Source organism: Tursiops truncatus, chromosome 1 (genome assembly GCF_011762595.2).
Source record: "Tursiops truncatus isolate mTurTru1 chromosome 1, mTurTru1.mat.Y, whole genome shotgun sequence".
In the NCBI taxonomy this organism is placed as follows: domain Eukaryota; kingdom Metazoa; phylum Chordata; class Mammalia; order Artiodactyla; family Delphinidae; genus Tursiops; species Tursiops truncatus.
In genome coordinates, this window is record NC_047034.1 from 72,713,023 (window position 1) to 72,729,580 (window position 16,558).

At 53.2% G+C, this 16,558-nt stretch overlaps 1 protein-coding gene across 1 annotated transcript; it reads right to left on the reverse strand.

Annotated features, from left to right (window-relative positions):
- Positions 1–1,545: 1,545 nt before the first annotated feature.
- Positions 1,546–13,093, reverse strand: CHRNB2 (cholinergic receptor nicotinic beta 2 subunit). Its single transcript, XM_033858058.2, has 6 exons — positions 12,828–13,093; positions 11,473–11,618; positions 11,253–11,297; positions 10,724–10,833; positions 8,976–9,948; positions 1,546–5,654 (listed from the first exon to the last, which is right to left on the reverse strand). Exons 1-6 carry the CDS (start codon positions 12,889–12,891, stop codon positions 5,484–5,486), a joined length of 1,509 nt encoding a protein of 502 aa, XP_033713949.1. The 5' UTR covers positions 12,892–13,093; the 3' UTR covers positions 1,546–5,483.
- Positions 13,094–16,558: the final 3,465 nt, after the last annotated feature.

Sequence of the window (16,558 nt, forward strand, 5' to 3'; positions counted from 1 at the left end):
CCTCAAGTCTTGGTTTCTTGGGGGGTGAGAAAGTGGGGACAGAGAGAGCCGTGGTCCTGGGATTTCTGGCAAGAGCACCAGCTGCATCTGACACAGAACCTGAGGAGAGGGTCTCCCTCAGCCAACAGAGAGGAGCCATTTCAAAGGGGCTGCCTAGGAGGTGAGCTTGTGTCCGGTGTGTTGGAGTATATCAGACAACCTTTAATTACTTCCCCAGGTCCACAGCCCCCCTTCCCCATCAGATCCACCATCAAATATCTTGTCCCCAGAGACTTGCTGTGCAAGATTTCAAGGCCCAGAGTAGGAAAGCGTCCCTTGAGACCACACCACAAATCACATACGCAACTCCGGCTCTCCTTGAGGGGTTTCTAGAGCCTTCCACTCCCAGCTGTTCTGCCTGCGGGGAGGTGCAAGTTGCAGCCTGGACCAGAACTGGCTTGGCTGCAGTCTTAGGAGACAGGCCATTTGCTTTTTACTTCATAGATGGCATCCAGAATATTTCTCGGTCTTGATTTCAAAGAGAATATGCACCACTTTCCAGATTGCAGATTATTTAGTCCAGGATTTCTACAAGACTCTTCCTTGACCTTGTAAAAATACCATACCAGCGGACACGAAATATTTGACAGTGAGGCTTCCTAAGTCGCAGTGAAACCTCCCTCTTCATCCACAATACAGATGGAACAACTGAGGCCAGGAGGGCCAGCGACATGTTTGGGGGGCACATTAAATAAGGACCAGAACTCTGCATGGGTGTCGGTCACAGTCTGTTGAAATGCAGTACCTGGTGAGCTGGACAGTTTTGACAGACAGTGAAGGACAGTGTCTCCGCCTACCGTGGGGTACCTGGAGCCTCGAGCATCTCTGTCCTCTCTGTTCCCAGGCATCTGGTCCCACCTGGAGGGAAATGTAGTATCCAGGCTTTGTAGAAAATGGACCGTTTCTTCCATACCTACAGTGAGTGCATGACGTAAGACTGTCCCCCCGCCACCCAGCTCTGGGTGGGCTGGGAAGCAAGGCTACCCCACGGGAGCACAAGAGGGGTTTTCTTCAGCTCAGCACTTCAGTTGCTGTTCACCCTACATTTCATCTCGGGGGCCCACCATTTAATATTGCTTCCAGGATGTGGGCCCGGGTCAAACCCATGTTCCAGGAGCAGGAGTGCCTTCCACACAGACAGCCCTGACTTCGCAGAGTGCAGGGGCTGTGCGAGGAGTCCCCAGCCATCCCTCCAGGAGACCGGGCCTCATGTCTGCCCTGTCCTCCAGGGCCCCTTCTTTACAAAGGGCCTCCCCAGGAGCTATTTCTGGGCTCTGTCTACTCTAGGCGCAGCCATTTGGCCCTATCTTTTCCATCTGATGAATGGACTTGTCAGGCTACAAATCACAATCACTGATGTTACCACTGATCTTTTCTTTAGATTCGTGCGATGTGTTTAACCTCTCACGAGTCCAGTTTCCCCAATATCCTCCCTTCCCTTATTCAACCCTGGCCCGAGAGGATGTCCCCACCCCCCAGCCCCCGTCCCCACCTCTGCCCCCCAGATGTAACAGAGAGATAAGACACCTTTGGAAACAACTTTCTTTATGAGAATCTTGAGTTCCTAATGAGTCTGGCCTGGAGTGGGCTAGGTCAGTGCAAATATTCCAGGAGCGCAGACGGGGGCAGCCGAGGCCAGTGTGGGAGAGATGGGGGCACTGCGGGTGGGTGAGTGAGGTGTTCTAATGATTCCTAGACCGACAGTCCCTTAGGAACCATGTGACTGTCACACTGACCTCTGAGACCTGTTGGGATGAATACTGAAGGGTGGCTGTTATTCTCTGTCTAGTCTGGGTGGGCGACTGGCCAGCACCAGTTGGCTTGTGAGGGATGCTGTGACGCCAGCCCAACTCTGCCTACAAGCAGAGGGTGACGGCTGGAACTGAGTGGGGAGAGAATTCAGAGAAGACGCTGAATGCCCCTCACTTCCCTCCCAAGGAGCTCTCCTCCTCCCTGCCTCAAAGGCCACAGAGAGCGTGGACTCTGGGATCAGTGTTGGGTTTCAAGTCCAGCACTACTCACCAGCTATCTCTTGGTCTCTCTGTGCCTCACTTTTCTTCTGTCAACAGGGGCCCCTTCCCTGCAGGACAGTGAGGGGTAAAGACAGTGTATCCGAAGCAACTGGCCCAGAGCAGGCCACTGTGCACAGCAGCTAACACTGGGATTGGGAGAAGCAGAACAGGAGTCAAAGCCCCACACCCTCCCTGTTTCCTTAGAGGGAAATGGCCTTGCCCTTTCTGCACAGATAGCCTTCCTCCACAGAAATGCCAGCTGGGGGCTGCCCGTGTCTTATTTGCTTTTAAATCTGCAATAACTTGGTACCAGCTGTTCCAGTATTAGACACCTCGCTGCCAGGAGACTGCCTTCCTCCTGCCGCAGTTCCAGCCGTCAAAAGCAGTCTCTCATACCCTCTTTTTCAAACAAGAAGTGGTTCTCAGATGGCCTGTGGCCTTCTCATCTCTGATGGAGATGATCCCAACTGTTTCCTCACTGCCCTCTCCCAAGCCCACCTTGCTTGGGTGCCAATCCAGTATCTCTCCCTCCCTCTTCAGATCTGGGGCCTTCAGTCCTGGCCTGGAGCGCAGCTGGGTACCCCGTTCTCTCCAGAGATGCCCTTCCCCACCCCATGGAAGGGGCCAAGAGGCTTCCCGGACAACACCAAGAGAAGAGGACGGAGGACCCAAGAGTAGAAGAGACTGGTTCTCCAAAGCTTCCCAACACCCTTGAGGGTTCCAAGCCTGTACTGACACGTGGTAACACCTTGCCTGAGCCCTCTTTCCTCCACCCGTCCTCCCCTCCTCCCCACTGGCGTGGTCCCCTAGGGGCTGCACCCAGAGATGGAGGGAATGGTACTGCCCCAGGGACCCTGCCCGGCTAACCCCTTCCATCAGTCCCTCCCATCTTTGCTGTAGCCCTCAGCCAGCTGTCATCCCCACGTCACTGATGAGGATGAGCAAGTTCAGAGTTAAGTGCTTGTACAAGGTCAGCCAGCAAACAACCTCTGGGCCTCCACTTCCCTGTGTGTCGGGGGGGCCATGGCGAGGAGTTGGACAAGCTGCTCTCCAGCAGCCCCTCTGGCACTGTCTGGTGACTTACTCGGACGACAGCCAATTGCAGGAAGTACTGAAAGCAAGTCCAGCCACAGCAACAGCTGATGGGGCCTCCCTAGCAGCCTAGACCCTGGCAAGGAACCCGGGAGAGCTGGGCAGGAGGGCCTCAGGCCAGCACCTACCCTTCAGAGGGAGGGTTCCTTTTCATTAGCTGTTTCGGGTTCCGGGATGTTTCCTCAGGGCTGTGAGTCCGAGGTGGGTCCAGCCATAATAGAGGCAACTCTCCATTTGCTGTTCTAGAAGAAGGGAGTCTCCATGGTGCCGAGACACTCACCCCCAGAAGAGATGTCTGCCAGCCCATTCCGGCAGGTGGGGAAATGCGCTGAAGCACATCTCTCGCAGCTGCTGGCTTCGTGTCCCAGTGGCGTTCCTCCACAGCCAGTACGGGACTAGATCACCTGGGGGCCTGGGCACACACCTGTGTCAGGAGGAGCCGATCCAGAAGGGAGGCCGGAGCCTGAGCCTAGCCCGGGAACGGAACGAACCTTTGCTGAAGAGGCTCCAGAGGGCAGCCTACCTGTTAGGCTCACCCCAACATTCCCTGTGTTGCTCCTCTCCGGCTCCAGCTCCCCCAGACCCCATCCCTGTTTCCGGGGGCTATCTGCTCCAGGGTATGGGTGGGTCTGGAAGGAAGAGTGACATGACAAGGCAGGTAAGCCCATACCCGTCAACTCTGACCACGTCTGACTTGACATTCACGAAGCATCTGCTCTACGCCAGGTACAGCCCTGGGCTTTTTCACAAACATCACTCCTGCCTCACAACAACCCCACGAAGAGGGCCTTACTATCCCCGATTTAGAGATGAGGAAGCTGAGGCCTAGCCAGAATTGCTCAGGATGGCTGAGAGTAAGTGGCAGAGCGGGGACCGGAATTCAGACTCTGCTCCCTGTCCAGCGCTCTGTGCCTGTGCTGTCTCCCCACCTCCGAGATGCCTGCAGAAGCAGGCGTCCAGCCAGGCTCCAGAGAATAGCACGGTGTGGCGGGCAGGCCCCTCAGGTGCGCTTGGCAGACGGACCCCTCTGTGACCCCGCTGGCCCAGCACTGAGCCCAGGCTGGGACCACAGATCAGAGCCAGTCACATGGCGGGGACCAAGGCAGGTGATCCCTGAAGAGGTCTGTTTCCTGGGCTAACAGGCAAGGTGGCCTCCAGCTGGCCCCTGGGAGCAGCGTCGGGATACACCCTCCAGGGACCCACAGGACAGGAAGCCGAAAGCTGGGCTCTGTGTACAGTCCGCTGTGCAGACCGGCAGTAGCAGACCTGTCGTCCGAAGCTCTGCTTCAACCCTGCTCAGGTTTGCTTGGGCGGGGCAAGAGGAGGAGCCAGAGCAGGAAGGATGGAGCCAGGAACAGAAGTAGGGGGGCAGGAGCCATGCTGACGTGGCAGAGTTCTGGGCACTCACACCCTGCTGGGCTGGCCTCCACAGGCAGCCCTCTCCTGCCCGGCCTGCTCTGCTGCGGGCGAGAGGGCTGGGTCTGCTTACAGCTAATGTCCTTAGTTTACTCGTTCCCATGACCAGTCGGTTCAAATTGCGGCCGAGGAACAGCCTGTGAACTTGAACTCGCACAGTTCAAGAATTTGGCCCTTAAGCTCCAAGCAGGTCACCCAAAGATTCAGAACTCCGGGGCTCCCCTAACACCCAGCCTTGCCCCCCACACCCTGGCCTGAGCAAGAAAGGAAGTCTAGGAAGAATCTTCACTGGGAGAAGGGGACCTGGGGCTGAACTCTGGGGCCCTTAGAAGCAAGGGGCTGTGGGACTGGGCTGGAAGCCTCGCTCAGGACTCTGACCTCAGCTCCAGGCTAACCTCTGGGCAGGAACCCCTGGCTGCCGTGAGGCCCACCCAGCTAGCTGCTGTGCAGTTAAGCAGGGACAGACATCAGGTCGCACCCAGGCCTCTCTCCCCTTGCTCCTCCCTTCTGATCTGCCATTGTGTCAGGCCAGCCCAGCACAGTCGGAGCCCCTGTCTTGCCCCCATGCGCCTCCCTTTTCCCATGACTTGGAGGCAGCTGTTGATTCTGTCCCCTTCTTGGCCCCTTCCCCATCACACTTTCCTCAGGGTGGAAGCCTCCAGCCACTCCATCCTCCACTTCTCAGCCTTCATGCTCAACCAGCAGCACTATTGCCTGGGTTGGTACAAGAGGAGGAGAGCAGCCAGAACACGACGCAGCTGGTCCAGCCTCCAGGTTGGCGCTGGCGGGGGGGCGGGCTCCAGGTGAAGTGAAAAGATGGGTCTATGGGGGCAGCGCCCCTCTTTCTGGTAGCTCACTCATCCCTCCTCGACCCAAAACTACTGTTCAACAGAGGGGTGAAGGAGCATGGAGCTGGGGAGGGCCTCACTTGGAGCTGGGAGCCGAGTGGTCTGCGTGGAGGAAGGTGGCAGTGGTGTAGTTCTGGAAGAGAGGCTGCAGGAACATGCCGATGGTGCCAAAGACACAGACGAAGACAAAGATCCAAAGGAACAGACGGTCGATCACCATGGCGACATACTTCCAGTCCTCACTCACCTGGACAGAGGAGAGGAAGGAGACCCAGGTATCAATCACATGATCCGGGAGGGGAGTGGAGCAGGTAGAAGCAACTTCCACCACACATCACTCCTCTCACTCCACGACCCCAGAGTGACCTTTCCAAAGCATGGCCCCAGTCTTGCCTGCTTAAAAGCCTCCAGTGGCCCCACTGCGTTCAGCAGCCACCCAAACTCCCAAGTCTAAAATCAAGACCTACCCAGGACAAATATGAGCCAACCACCTATCTTCCAACCTCTGACCCAGCCTTACCAAACTCCAGCCTGTCTTCTCAGGTCTCTGTGCCTTTGGGTTTCCTTTTGGTCTAGAACTCCAGTCCTCCCTATCGCTACCTGTGAACTCCTACACATCCTTCAAAGCCTAAATCAAATGTCACCTCTTCTATGAAGGCTTCCCTGATCCCCCTAATGAGAATGAACCACTGTTTCCTCTGGGTTCCCTCAGCACTATGTACACGTCTTATCACGGTATTTTTACTGCACTGTATTGTCATTTCAATTTGTATGCCTGGCCCCTCCTTCCTCTCCCGCCCGCCTTCCGCCACTTAAGCTATGAGCTCCTAAACTACAGGGACCCGATCTGATTCATCTTTGTAATCCCAGCATCTCAAACACAGGGTTCCGGTAAACGGGTGTTGAATTAGTGAATGAATGGCTGCCTCTGCAGCCCTCACTCCTTATATGACTGCCTGGGGAGCCCCATCCAACAGCCCCAGAGGGTGAGGACTAGATCTCAGGTGTAAACAAACCCGTCCAGAAGAAAATAACCTCTGTGGGTTTGGGAGCCAGTCACAGGGTCTGCAGGAGGCCTGGCCTCCACTCAGAGCTGCTCCACTCCGGCCTGAGTCTGGACCTTTGTACACGTGTTCATCTGTAGCCCAGCCAGCTGGGGGGATGGGATGAGGCACTGTGCACCTTCCTTCAGTCAGCAGCTGAATAATGACTCATTCATGTCACAATTGTGCCTCCTGTGTACCTGGCACCATGCTAAGCACTGGGGATGTGACTGAGAGCAAGACAAACACATCCTGCAGTTTACAGTCTCCTGAGGGAGATGGACACAAAATTAGTAAAAATAAAATAATTACACATTGGTGGGTGCCTATATGGAAATAAAGGACGAAGAAATGGAGGGGGAGATATAATTCAGGGTGTGATCTGGGGAGGCCTCTTTGAGGAGGTGACACCCTAAGCTAAGATCTGATAAGTGAGAAGGAGCCAGCTGAGACAATCAGAAACAATCAGAGAAACCCAAACCGAGGGACCTTCGATTGGCCTGTACCCTTCAAAAATGTTTATGCCATGAAAGACCATTCCAGATTGAAGGAAACTAAAGAGACAGAACAACAAAGTGGAATTCAAGATCCTGGATTGAGGTGGGGGTGATGCTACAAAGGACATTACGGAGACAACTGAAAAAATGTTAGTATGGACTTTATATCAGATAAAGGTATTGTATTGATGCTAAATTTCCTGAATTGCATCACTGAGCCTGGGTTATGCAAGACAATATCTCTGTTCTCAGGAGAGAAAAGCTGAGGTATTTGGGATAAAGGATCACTATGTCCACAACTTACTCTTAAACAGTAGTGCAAAAATTAATAATAATTTTTAAAAGGAAAAAAAGAAGGGAATTCCAAACAGAGGGACCAATCTGTGCAAAGGTCCTGAGTCAGGAAAGAGCTTAGCTGGCTTAGAACAGTTGAGCAGATAAGCCAGTGACCTGAGCAGGGGAGAGATGGCACAAAGTGCACAGGAGACACTGTGTGTTTGGGTGGAGAAGCACGAGAACTGAACCAGGGAGACCATTAGGAGTCTCTGCCCTGGTCCAGGCAACAGCTGATGGAGGCCTACAGCTAGGGAGGCAGCATGGAGATGGTGAATAAAGAAGGAAGCTGAAAATCTCTTTGGAGGTTCGTTCCACAGGACAGGACTTCTGATGATTTGGATGGTGGGGGACGTAAGAAAGAGAGGAGTCAAGGATGACTCCAGGTTTTTGGTCTAAACCATTGGGTGGATGGTGATGTCATTTACTAAAGGATGGGGAGATTGGAGGAGGAGCAAGTTGGTGGTGGGGATGTAGATTAAGCACTCAGTTTGGGACATGTTAAGTTTGAGATGCCTGTGAAGGTAGGTCATTGCATCCTCATCACCTAACTCAGTAAATGCACATTACATGAGTGGACTGCAGTGGGGGAGGCGGAGGCAGTGATGCAGCCGGTCAACCCCCTGCACCACCGGCATCTCCCACTTGGCCTCAGCCACCTGAGGCTCCCGCCCCATTTCCTCATGACTTGGTCCCTCTCTTCTTCCTTCAGGACCATAACTTGCTCCTTAGCTCAAGCCTCAGCTCCTGCCCTCCCAGGGAATAGAAACACCAGGCTCTGAAGCATCCCCCCCCCACAAAAAAAACCGGTAGTGCAGGAGCCCACCCTTCCTCATCCCCCAAGCCGGAATGGCTGCAATCCAGTGGAAACATGGCCAATCACCAGAGCAACAGCTAAGTCACAGCCTGGAACCAGCCAGGTACCCAAAGACTGATTGCCGGATGGGGCCAGCCGCAGCCCAAAGTGGGGGGAAGTCAACCCATCATCTTCCCCCCCATCCCCTAGCTCAGTGCTCCCCTTCTGGGAGTCACTGCAGAAAGATACCAGTGTGCAGAAAGCTCAGAGTGGGTCTTAAAAACCCTCGCCTCCACCTGCCCCCACCTCCATAAATATTTCACAAGGGCATCCCCTGAGGACCCAGAAGAGCAGGAAAAGGATATTGATTCAGGACTCTGTGCTCTTCCCAGCAGCCGGTGGAACCTCTTAACCACCGCCACCCCTCCCATACACACTTTCTACAGCCCTCAATTTTGACCCCCGACGCGGGGCACACAAAGGACTCATCTCTATTTGTGCTAAGAGATGCAGGTTAACAACATGGGCTTGGGAGTACAAGCGGCAGAGAGGGTGTCTGGGGTCAGAGCCACGGGCCCGCTGCAAACCCAGAAGGGCCTCCTCCACTTCCTGGCCACCCTCCCAACACTAACGACACTCACGATGCCCCAGCCGAGGCATTTCGCCCTGGATACTAGTCCTCAGGAAGCCGCAAGTTCATCCTGTACCAACCGCCACTTAGGCGGCGCCGCCTCCCGGAAGTCAGAGAAGAGGCCATGCCAGCGCCCAGGCCCACAGGCCCCGGCCGGACTCTCACTGCCCACATCCTGCACTCCCGTTAGCTCCTCGGTGTCTGTCTGCGCAGGCACCGAGGGCCCTGCAGCCCGCATCCCACGCCCGAGTCCCCGCGCCTCACTCACGCTCTGGTCGTCGTCCTCACTCCGCATGTGGTCCGCGATGAAGCGCACGCCGTCCACCGCCTCCCGGAGGCCGCAGCCACACGGCCCCCCGGAGCGCCCGGGGCCAGCTGCCGGCGCCGGCTCCGAGCCGAAGGCCCCAGCCAAGCCCTGCACAGACGCGCGATTGACGAAGCACGTGCAGGAGTCTGCCCCCAGGGCTTCGCGGTAGAAGACGGCGCCGGTTCCCTCGCGCCCGCGCTGGCGCCGCCGCAGGCGCAGGCGTTGGCGGGCGCAGCGGTGGCGCGGCTGCTGCATGAAGAGCAGCTTGGGCAGCTTCTCCAGGAAGATGACCTTGACCCAGGGAGCCATGGTGTGCGTGGTGGGTGAGCGGTGGTGCACGTTGAGCACGCACACGCTGGTGACGATGGAGAAGGTGACAAGCACCATGGTGAACATGAGGTACTTGCCTACAAGCGGCACGTCGAGGGAGGTGGGTGGCACGATCTTGGAGATGAGCAGCAGGAAGACGGTGAGCGCCAGCAGCACGGAGATGCACAGCGTCATCTTCTCGCCGCAGTCGGAGGGCAGGTAGAAGACGAGGATGGCTAGTGAGGTGATAAGCACGCAGGGGATGATGAGATTGATGGTGTAGAAGAGTGGCTTGCGGCGGATGATGAAGTCGTACGTGATGTCCACATAAGTGGAGTCGTCCGGGTTCTCGTTGCGCCGGCCCGGCAGCGCGACAATGTCCCACTCGCCACTGGGCGTGAAGTCATCCAGGCTGGCCACGTCACTCTTGAGCACCAGGTCGATCTCGGTGCGGTCGTAGGTCCACGAGCGGAACTTCATGGTGCAGTTCTGCTGGTCAAACGGGAAGTGCTTTACTTCGATCTTGCATGCGCTCTTGTAGATGGCAGGCGGCAGCCAGAAGATGCTGCCATCATAGGAGACCACGGCATTGGAATAGAAGGACACCTCGTACATGCCGTCAGCACTGCCAAGGGATGAGCACAGTCAGCCCTGGCCTAAGCATTCCTCCACCCCACCCATCAACCCAGCCCTGAGTGGGAAGAGAGGAAAGCCAAAGGGATATATGGGAAGAGGGTAGCCATCCAGGGGCCTAGGGAGGAGGGGCAGGAATTGAGCAAGAAGGGGATCTGGGTGGGTTGGTGAGGAGAAGAGGCCTCAGAGACAGAAGAGGGTGATGAAGAGGGGAGGCACATCTGCTACTTGTCATGCATTCTGTAAGCTGGTTGCTCCACATGAAGGTGGAGAAGTTAGGGGAGCCAGGGAGGCCAGAGTGAGGAGCCCCAACTAATGGAGAGGGACAGGGGCAGGTGGGAGGAGGAGATGGTCCCTAGTGGCTATGGACTAGTGGTTTTGGGTCTTCGAGATAAGAGGGATTATTTCAGGAGAGGGGCTGGAACCTGGAGGAGAAACTGGGATCTCCAAGTTCTTTGACCCTCCCCAATCCTCCTGGAAGGCCTATTCTTGCATCAGTTCAGGCACTGGAGTCTGTCAATCCTCGTTTTTATGCCACTGCAGCTCCAAACACTGGGAGTCCTAACTGGCTGAGAGGGAGCTGGCCATGGCCCAAGTTACCTTGGCTGTCCACATTATACCTCACTGGTTTGGGTCTGTCTGGGTAGTGACTTGTCGTTGCCAATGAAAAGTCCCTCTGTCCCCCAGCATGAGCTAACTTCCTTTCCCCAAGACCTGAGTACTCCCACGGTCTCCTCCAGCCTTCCCATCCCTCCAGGGTTACCTACTTGTTGTATAGGACCACATCTGGGAGCCAGATGTGTTTGGAAGGGAGCCGAACTTTCTTCATGTTGTCAAATTCCTCAGGCTTCCAGGTGAGGCGATAATCCTCCCACTCCTGGGAAAGGGAGAGAGGGAGGCAGCACCAACCTCCGCCCTGGGAGGGGCTCAAGGTCAAGGACAGGGACAAGAGGAGGCCTATCTGGCTTGAGGAAGTTTTGAAAAGTCATTGCATCCCCACAGTGACTTCTCTGCCCAGCAAAAGTGTCTTCTCGTTTAATTTGCATAGCCAAGCCAAGATATTAGAATTTACGTTTTACAAATGAGAACATGGATCTTGCCGAGTTGAACATATTCAAAGTTACAGAGCTGTGAGTAGAAGAACCAAAATTCAAATCCAGTTATTTAGGGCTCCAAAGTCTAAATTTCTGCTTCTCTTGAGGACATGAAAAGAGGGAAAAGCACATGCCCCTCCCCCCTCCCACAAAAAAAAGGAGGAAAGAGAAGCCCAGGGGTGTGGACAGGAAGAGTGCTAACCTGGGTCAGCCAGACATTGGTGGTCATGATCTGCTCCCGCTCATGCTGCAGGGAAGAAGAGAAGCTGCTGAGAAGTGCCCCACCCCCACCCCTCAAGCCTGTGGTCCCACTACACCACCCAGGCTCCTTCCCCCACCTCCCCAAGCCTTGGGAACTCCAGAAGAATAAGCACAAACACTGACTTCAGTAGCTGGGCAGAGAGTTTGGGACCTTCACTCACCACACTGATGAGCTGGGCCAGTGATACCATGAGCTGTACCGTCACCAGCTCAGAGCCATTGGTGGCTGGGCGGATAAGCTTATTGTAGCGGGAAGGATCCAGGAGATGCTCCACCAGCCGCTCCTCTGTGTCTGTACCACAGACTCCTGGGTAGTGTGGGTGGAGGGCAAGAGGTAAGTACATAGGCAAGGAGGTCCCACCCAGGATCCCACTCTCCCTAGGCAGGTGGTACAACGTAGGCCCAAACAGGAGGCTGTAGCTTCCCACAGCCCCATCCTTAAGGATATAGCAAAATGCTTAGGTTACCCCACGGAGGCCCCTCATAGAGAAGTCCCTCTCTGAGATCACTGACCAAGGAGCCCAGACAGCCCCCCACAGTCTCCCACTAAGAACCCATTCTGCAAGGATTAGTGGAGACCCTGCTCTTCCTGCAAGGTCTCAGAGGGTGGTTTCAAAAGAATTGACATTTCTGTCTCCATGGCTTCCCCTAGAAGATACCTACAATTCAAGGAAGGTTCTGGAGGGTGGTGAAAGGGGATCAGTTATTCATGTCCCACCATTCAGCCTTTCTCCTCAGTCTGTGCCCATCTATGTGTGCAAGTAACACTATGTGCCTCTACATGTGACTGGCTGTGACCCCCTCCCCCATTAGGTACTGGGTTGGAGTAGAATAGTTGGGCTGCCTGAGCTCTGGGTCAGGGCATATATTTAGTCCCAAGTTGCGCACCTATGGGAGCCCACCTCTCATGAGATTGCAGGCAGGTATGGAAAGCTCATTTAGTTGTATATTCCCTTTGTACCTGCCCCACCACACATTCTATCTCCTTCTGCAACCCTGCACGAATGCACCCCACCCCCTCAGAGATTCCTCCCTGGCCCTCCGCCTGGCAGAGCTTCTTCCCTTCCGAGTCTCCTGCCCACCCTACAAGAGAGTTGAGAAGTTGCTTCTTTCCCCCTCCTGCCTTGCCCCTTTGGAGTCCAATATGAGGGACAGAAAATGATGGAGAGCCAAGGGAGGGTGCGGAACCAGGTAGATTTTCTTGAGATAATGTTTCACAAGAAGTCAAATGGCATCTCAGCTGCAATCAGACTCTCCCCTTCCTTCCACCCCAGATAGCCTGGGGAGATCCCCTCCCTCCTTCCTCTCTGTGCCCACACCCTCTCCACCACCCCTGCCCAGGTTGCCCTCTCTTCCCAGCATCACTCCGGGTATGTCCTCCTCCCAGTTCAGTCTCCCAGGTACTCCCTGCCGTCCAGGGGTCTCTTCCCTAACCCCTAACAGACTCCCCGCCTTAGGGATCCCTCCCGTACACCTTCGAGACTGAGTGAGACAGAGCGCGGCGACTTGTCCTTACCTGAGCACAGCCCGAGGAGGCCAAAGCTGAGGAGCAGCGCCATGGGGCCCGAGCGCCAGGCCATGCCTCTGGCATAGCTCGCCGGCTCGCCTAAAGCTGCCGAAGCGCGCCGCAGGCCGGAGGGCCGCGGGCGGGGTGCTGTCCGTGGTGCTGAAGCCGCTCCCGCACCGCCCGCGCCCAGCTGGAGCTGAGCCCAGGTTGTGCTCGCAGCCTTTGGTGCTGCAGTGCCGACCGCCACGGCGGTTCCCAGGGCTCAGAGAGCGGGTTGCGAGAAGGAACCAGCGTCTCGTTTATCCCGGTCTGAGCAGGAGGAGGCTTTTCCGGCTGCTCTTCCAGGGAATACAATTGGGACGGTGAGGGGGAGGAGTCTCCGCCCCGGAGGCGGAAGCGCCAGAGCTCAGAATAAAAGGGGTCCCTCGGTTGGGTATTCTTCTGCTGGTCCTGCTTAGTTAGGGTGTGCGTGAGGCGGAAGAAGGACGGCTCACCGGACAGTGGAGGAGTGCTGAAGCCCCTGAGTTGGAACAGGACCCTGGAGGGGTCTGAAAAGGCTCCGGAAGAAAGCGCGAGTAAGACAAATAGGTCAGGACCTGCTACGAGGGCCAGAATGAGGGGGTGGGAGTCGGAAGGAGTTTCTGGAGTTCCCACCTTCTTTCTTTTCTCTTACCAAGCCCAAATGATCCTGCTTCCAGGGAAGGCTGAGGATGCAGCCAAAAAAGTGCATTTTAGGCCCTTAGAGAAAGAGACAGGGGGCTGTAGGTTTGCTATTTTAAGAAAGCAAACCGTTTTGGAGTCTGGAAACAGGATCCCCTCACCTGGTTCCTTCTCTACCATCGTAGAAGGCCAAGCTTCCTGCCCTCCCCCAGGGAATCTAAGGTGGGGACATGTGGACATCTCCTGAAAGAAGGTGACCTTCAAGAGTGGAAGGGTAAATGGCCCTTATCAATTAGTCTTTCTCACCCACATTCCCTTCCTCTCCAGTCTTTGGCTTCTGTGAGACAAGGGAGGATCAGAGGATGATTTCACAGAGGCCAGCCCAAGAATGAAGCTAACACAAAGGAAAGCAAAGATGAGACAGAGACAGAGAGAGATGTCAAAACTCAATGACATCTTTGATCTTGAAAGCCCTGAACTTCTTAGGGGGATTTTTGTCATTTTCAACCAAAAGATTCCTGACTAAAGCAGCCTTATTATGCATACATCAAGGCACTGTCTTATTCCAGCTCTGCCCACTTCTTCAACCTCCTCTGGGCCACTACCCCCAGCCCCACACTCCTCTTGGCAATGTCTTTAAGATCCTCCCAGCCTCCACACGTCAGGGCCTTTTAAACATGTAGTTTCCTTGATTCTTTTATCACCCATTTCCCCTCAACCACTTTCTACTTTACTTTGTACACGTGGCAGAAACGTCAGTTCCTCAAGGAAGCTATGCCTGACCAAAGATTAGGTCAGGTGCCCTGCCAGCTGTTTCCAGAGGATGATCAATGAGTAAATAAATCAATCTAAGGTGGTGGCTATCCTGCTAGATCATGAACCAGCACAGTGTCTGGCATGTTGTGAGGGCTCAACAGATAAGGAAAAGGGCTGGTATAGGACTGAAATCTTTTAACATGTAGAGGAAAATTCCTCTCTAAAAGCTCAGCCAAAAGCAATTTATTTACATGTACTTAGTTCCTGGAATTGAGGAGGAAAAGCAAGACAAGTATCAGCAAAGGGCTGGAGAGGATGTGGGATGACTACAGGCCCCATAATGCACATGGAAGTGGCCATAAAGCTGCACTACAAGCTCCAGGGCATGTGCATGTGCATGTAATCATCTCTTAAGAATTCAAGAAATCTTGGAACCAACAAAAGATGTAGAGAATAAAAGCCTTAAGGAAAAGGGAAGGAATGTGTATAGTCACTCCACTTTGGAAAAGGGTCAGAGATGGGAAGAAGACACCCCCTTCAGTAATTCAGATCAACATTTGTTGGGTATCTACTCTATGGGTATTGAAGCAGTGATCAAAAAGACCTAGTCCCAGCTATTAAGGAGATCACAGTCTGGTGGCAAAGACTTGTTACACCATGCGGTGGCTGCGCTAGTAGAGTATACACAAGGTGCATTGGAAGCACAGAGGAGAAAGGGGTTCATAGTGCCTGAGAGCCTGGAGGGGATGGAGATGAAAACTGAGATTGGAAAGATGAGAAAGCCAGTAAGACAAAGGTGGATAAAAGGCATTCAAACTCCTGAAAGAGAGAGACAGGGAGCTTTACATGTAGATAGTACTTAGTACTTTCATCTTTTGGTGGAAGCTGGGTGATTGAAGAAGGCTGTGAAAGTCTCCTGTTATGAAAATCTCTCTCTGGAGTGGTTGCTTGTCTCTGTATTGATAGACTGGAGAGTCATGTGCTTGCTTGAAGCCCTTGGTCACTCCCTGATGCTCCTCTCAGGTCAGTCAGGGCAGCCTGTTCACCTTGACCTCTACCTTTTCTTTTCAAATTCCCCAGCTTTTATTTCAAGTTTAATTCCAGCCTGGCAGGGAGTGAGTCCTCTGAGCACAACCACTCGGTGGCCAAGGAGAACTGGAACACCATTCCTCACTCCCTCATGTCTCTCACACACACCCCTTCCATATCCACCAGGGAGATAGGACAGGTCCAGAACCATGCAGGGTGATGGATACATAAAGGAGTATCAGCCCTCCGGCAAAATAGTGACCAGGCAAGGTTTTGGTGGGACAATCCCAGTGCTTTTGATGGTAAGGAACATTTTCTCTTGAAAGGCATTACAATGTTATTTTCCTTTAAGATATTTAAAATTTAAAAACTTACTACCAGAGTAATACATATCCATAAAGAGCAATTGGAAAACACAAGTTAGCAAAACACAAACTAGATTCATAATCTTACCTCCTAGCAAAAAAATCGCTGTTAACATTTCATATATATACAGTGTTATCTCCACATTTATCTATGTGTACTTAGATATAATATACATGCAAAAAGTATATAAATTATGAGTGTACAGCTAGATAAATTTTCACAACATGAACACAGCCGTGTAACTCCCACCTAGATTTTTTTAAAAAGGGAACATTACCAATATCCAGAAGCCCCCCACTCTGTTCCCTCCAGGCATTATTCCCTCCTCTTGGAAAATAACGTCATGGTGGGGAGGGAGGAATGGGGAGTGACTGCCTAAGAGGTACTGCTTGAAGTTCTGGAACTAGAGAGAGGTAATGGTTACCCAACTTTGTGAATGTATTGCATGCCACGGAATTGCACACTTTAAAATGGTTGAAATGATAAATTTTATGTTATGTATTTTCTCACAATTAAAAAAAAATGACCAAAAAAAAGTAAACACTATTCTGACTTCTAATAGCATAGATCAACTTTGCCTGATGAATTTTATATAAATGGAATCATAATCTTTTGTGGGTTTTCTTTTTTTTCCCCAACATTATGTTAGTAAGAATCAAGGGCATTGTTGAATGTAGTTGTAGTTCATTCATCTTCACTGCTGTAGACTATTCCACTGTATAAATATACCATTGTTTATCCATTCTGCCAGATAGAAATTTGGGTTGTTTTCTCTTTTGGACTATTAAAAATAATACCGCTATGAACATTCTTGTTCATGTTTTGGGTGTACAAATATATGTATTTTCATTTACTTTTTAAAAAGGAGCACACTGTAAAATAACTCTGTAACCTTCCTTTTTCATTTACTATTTCTGAAACATCTCTCT

Excerpts from the sequence above, each read along its gene's own strand:
- CHRNB2 (XM_033858058.2), bottom strand. The coding sequence starts at position 12,891 with ATGGCCTGGCGCTCGGGCCCCATGGCGCTGCTCCTCAGCTTTGGCCTC. Across the intron at positions 10,834-11,252 it reads CCAATGTCTGGCTGACCCAG|GAGTGGGAGGATTATCGCCT; the intron begins GTTAGCACTCTT and ends TCCCTTTCCCAG. Across the intron at positions 9,949-10,723 it reads GATGTGGTCCTATACAACAA|TGCTGACGGCATGTACGAGG; the intron begins GTAGGTAACCCT and ends ATCCCTTGGCAG.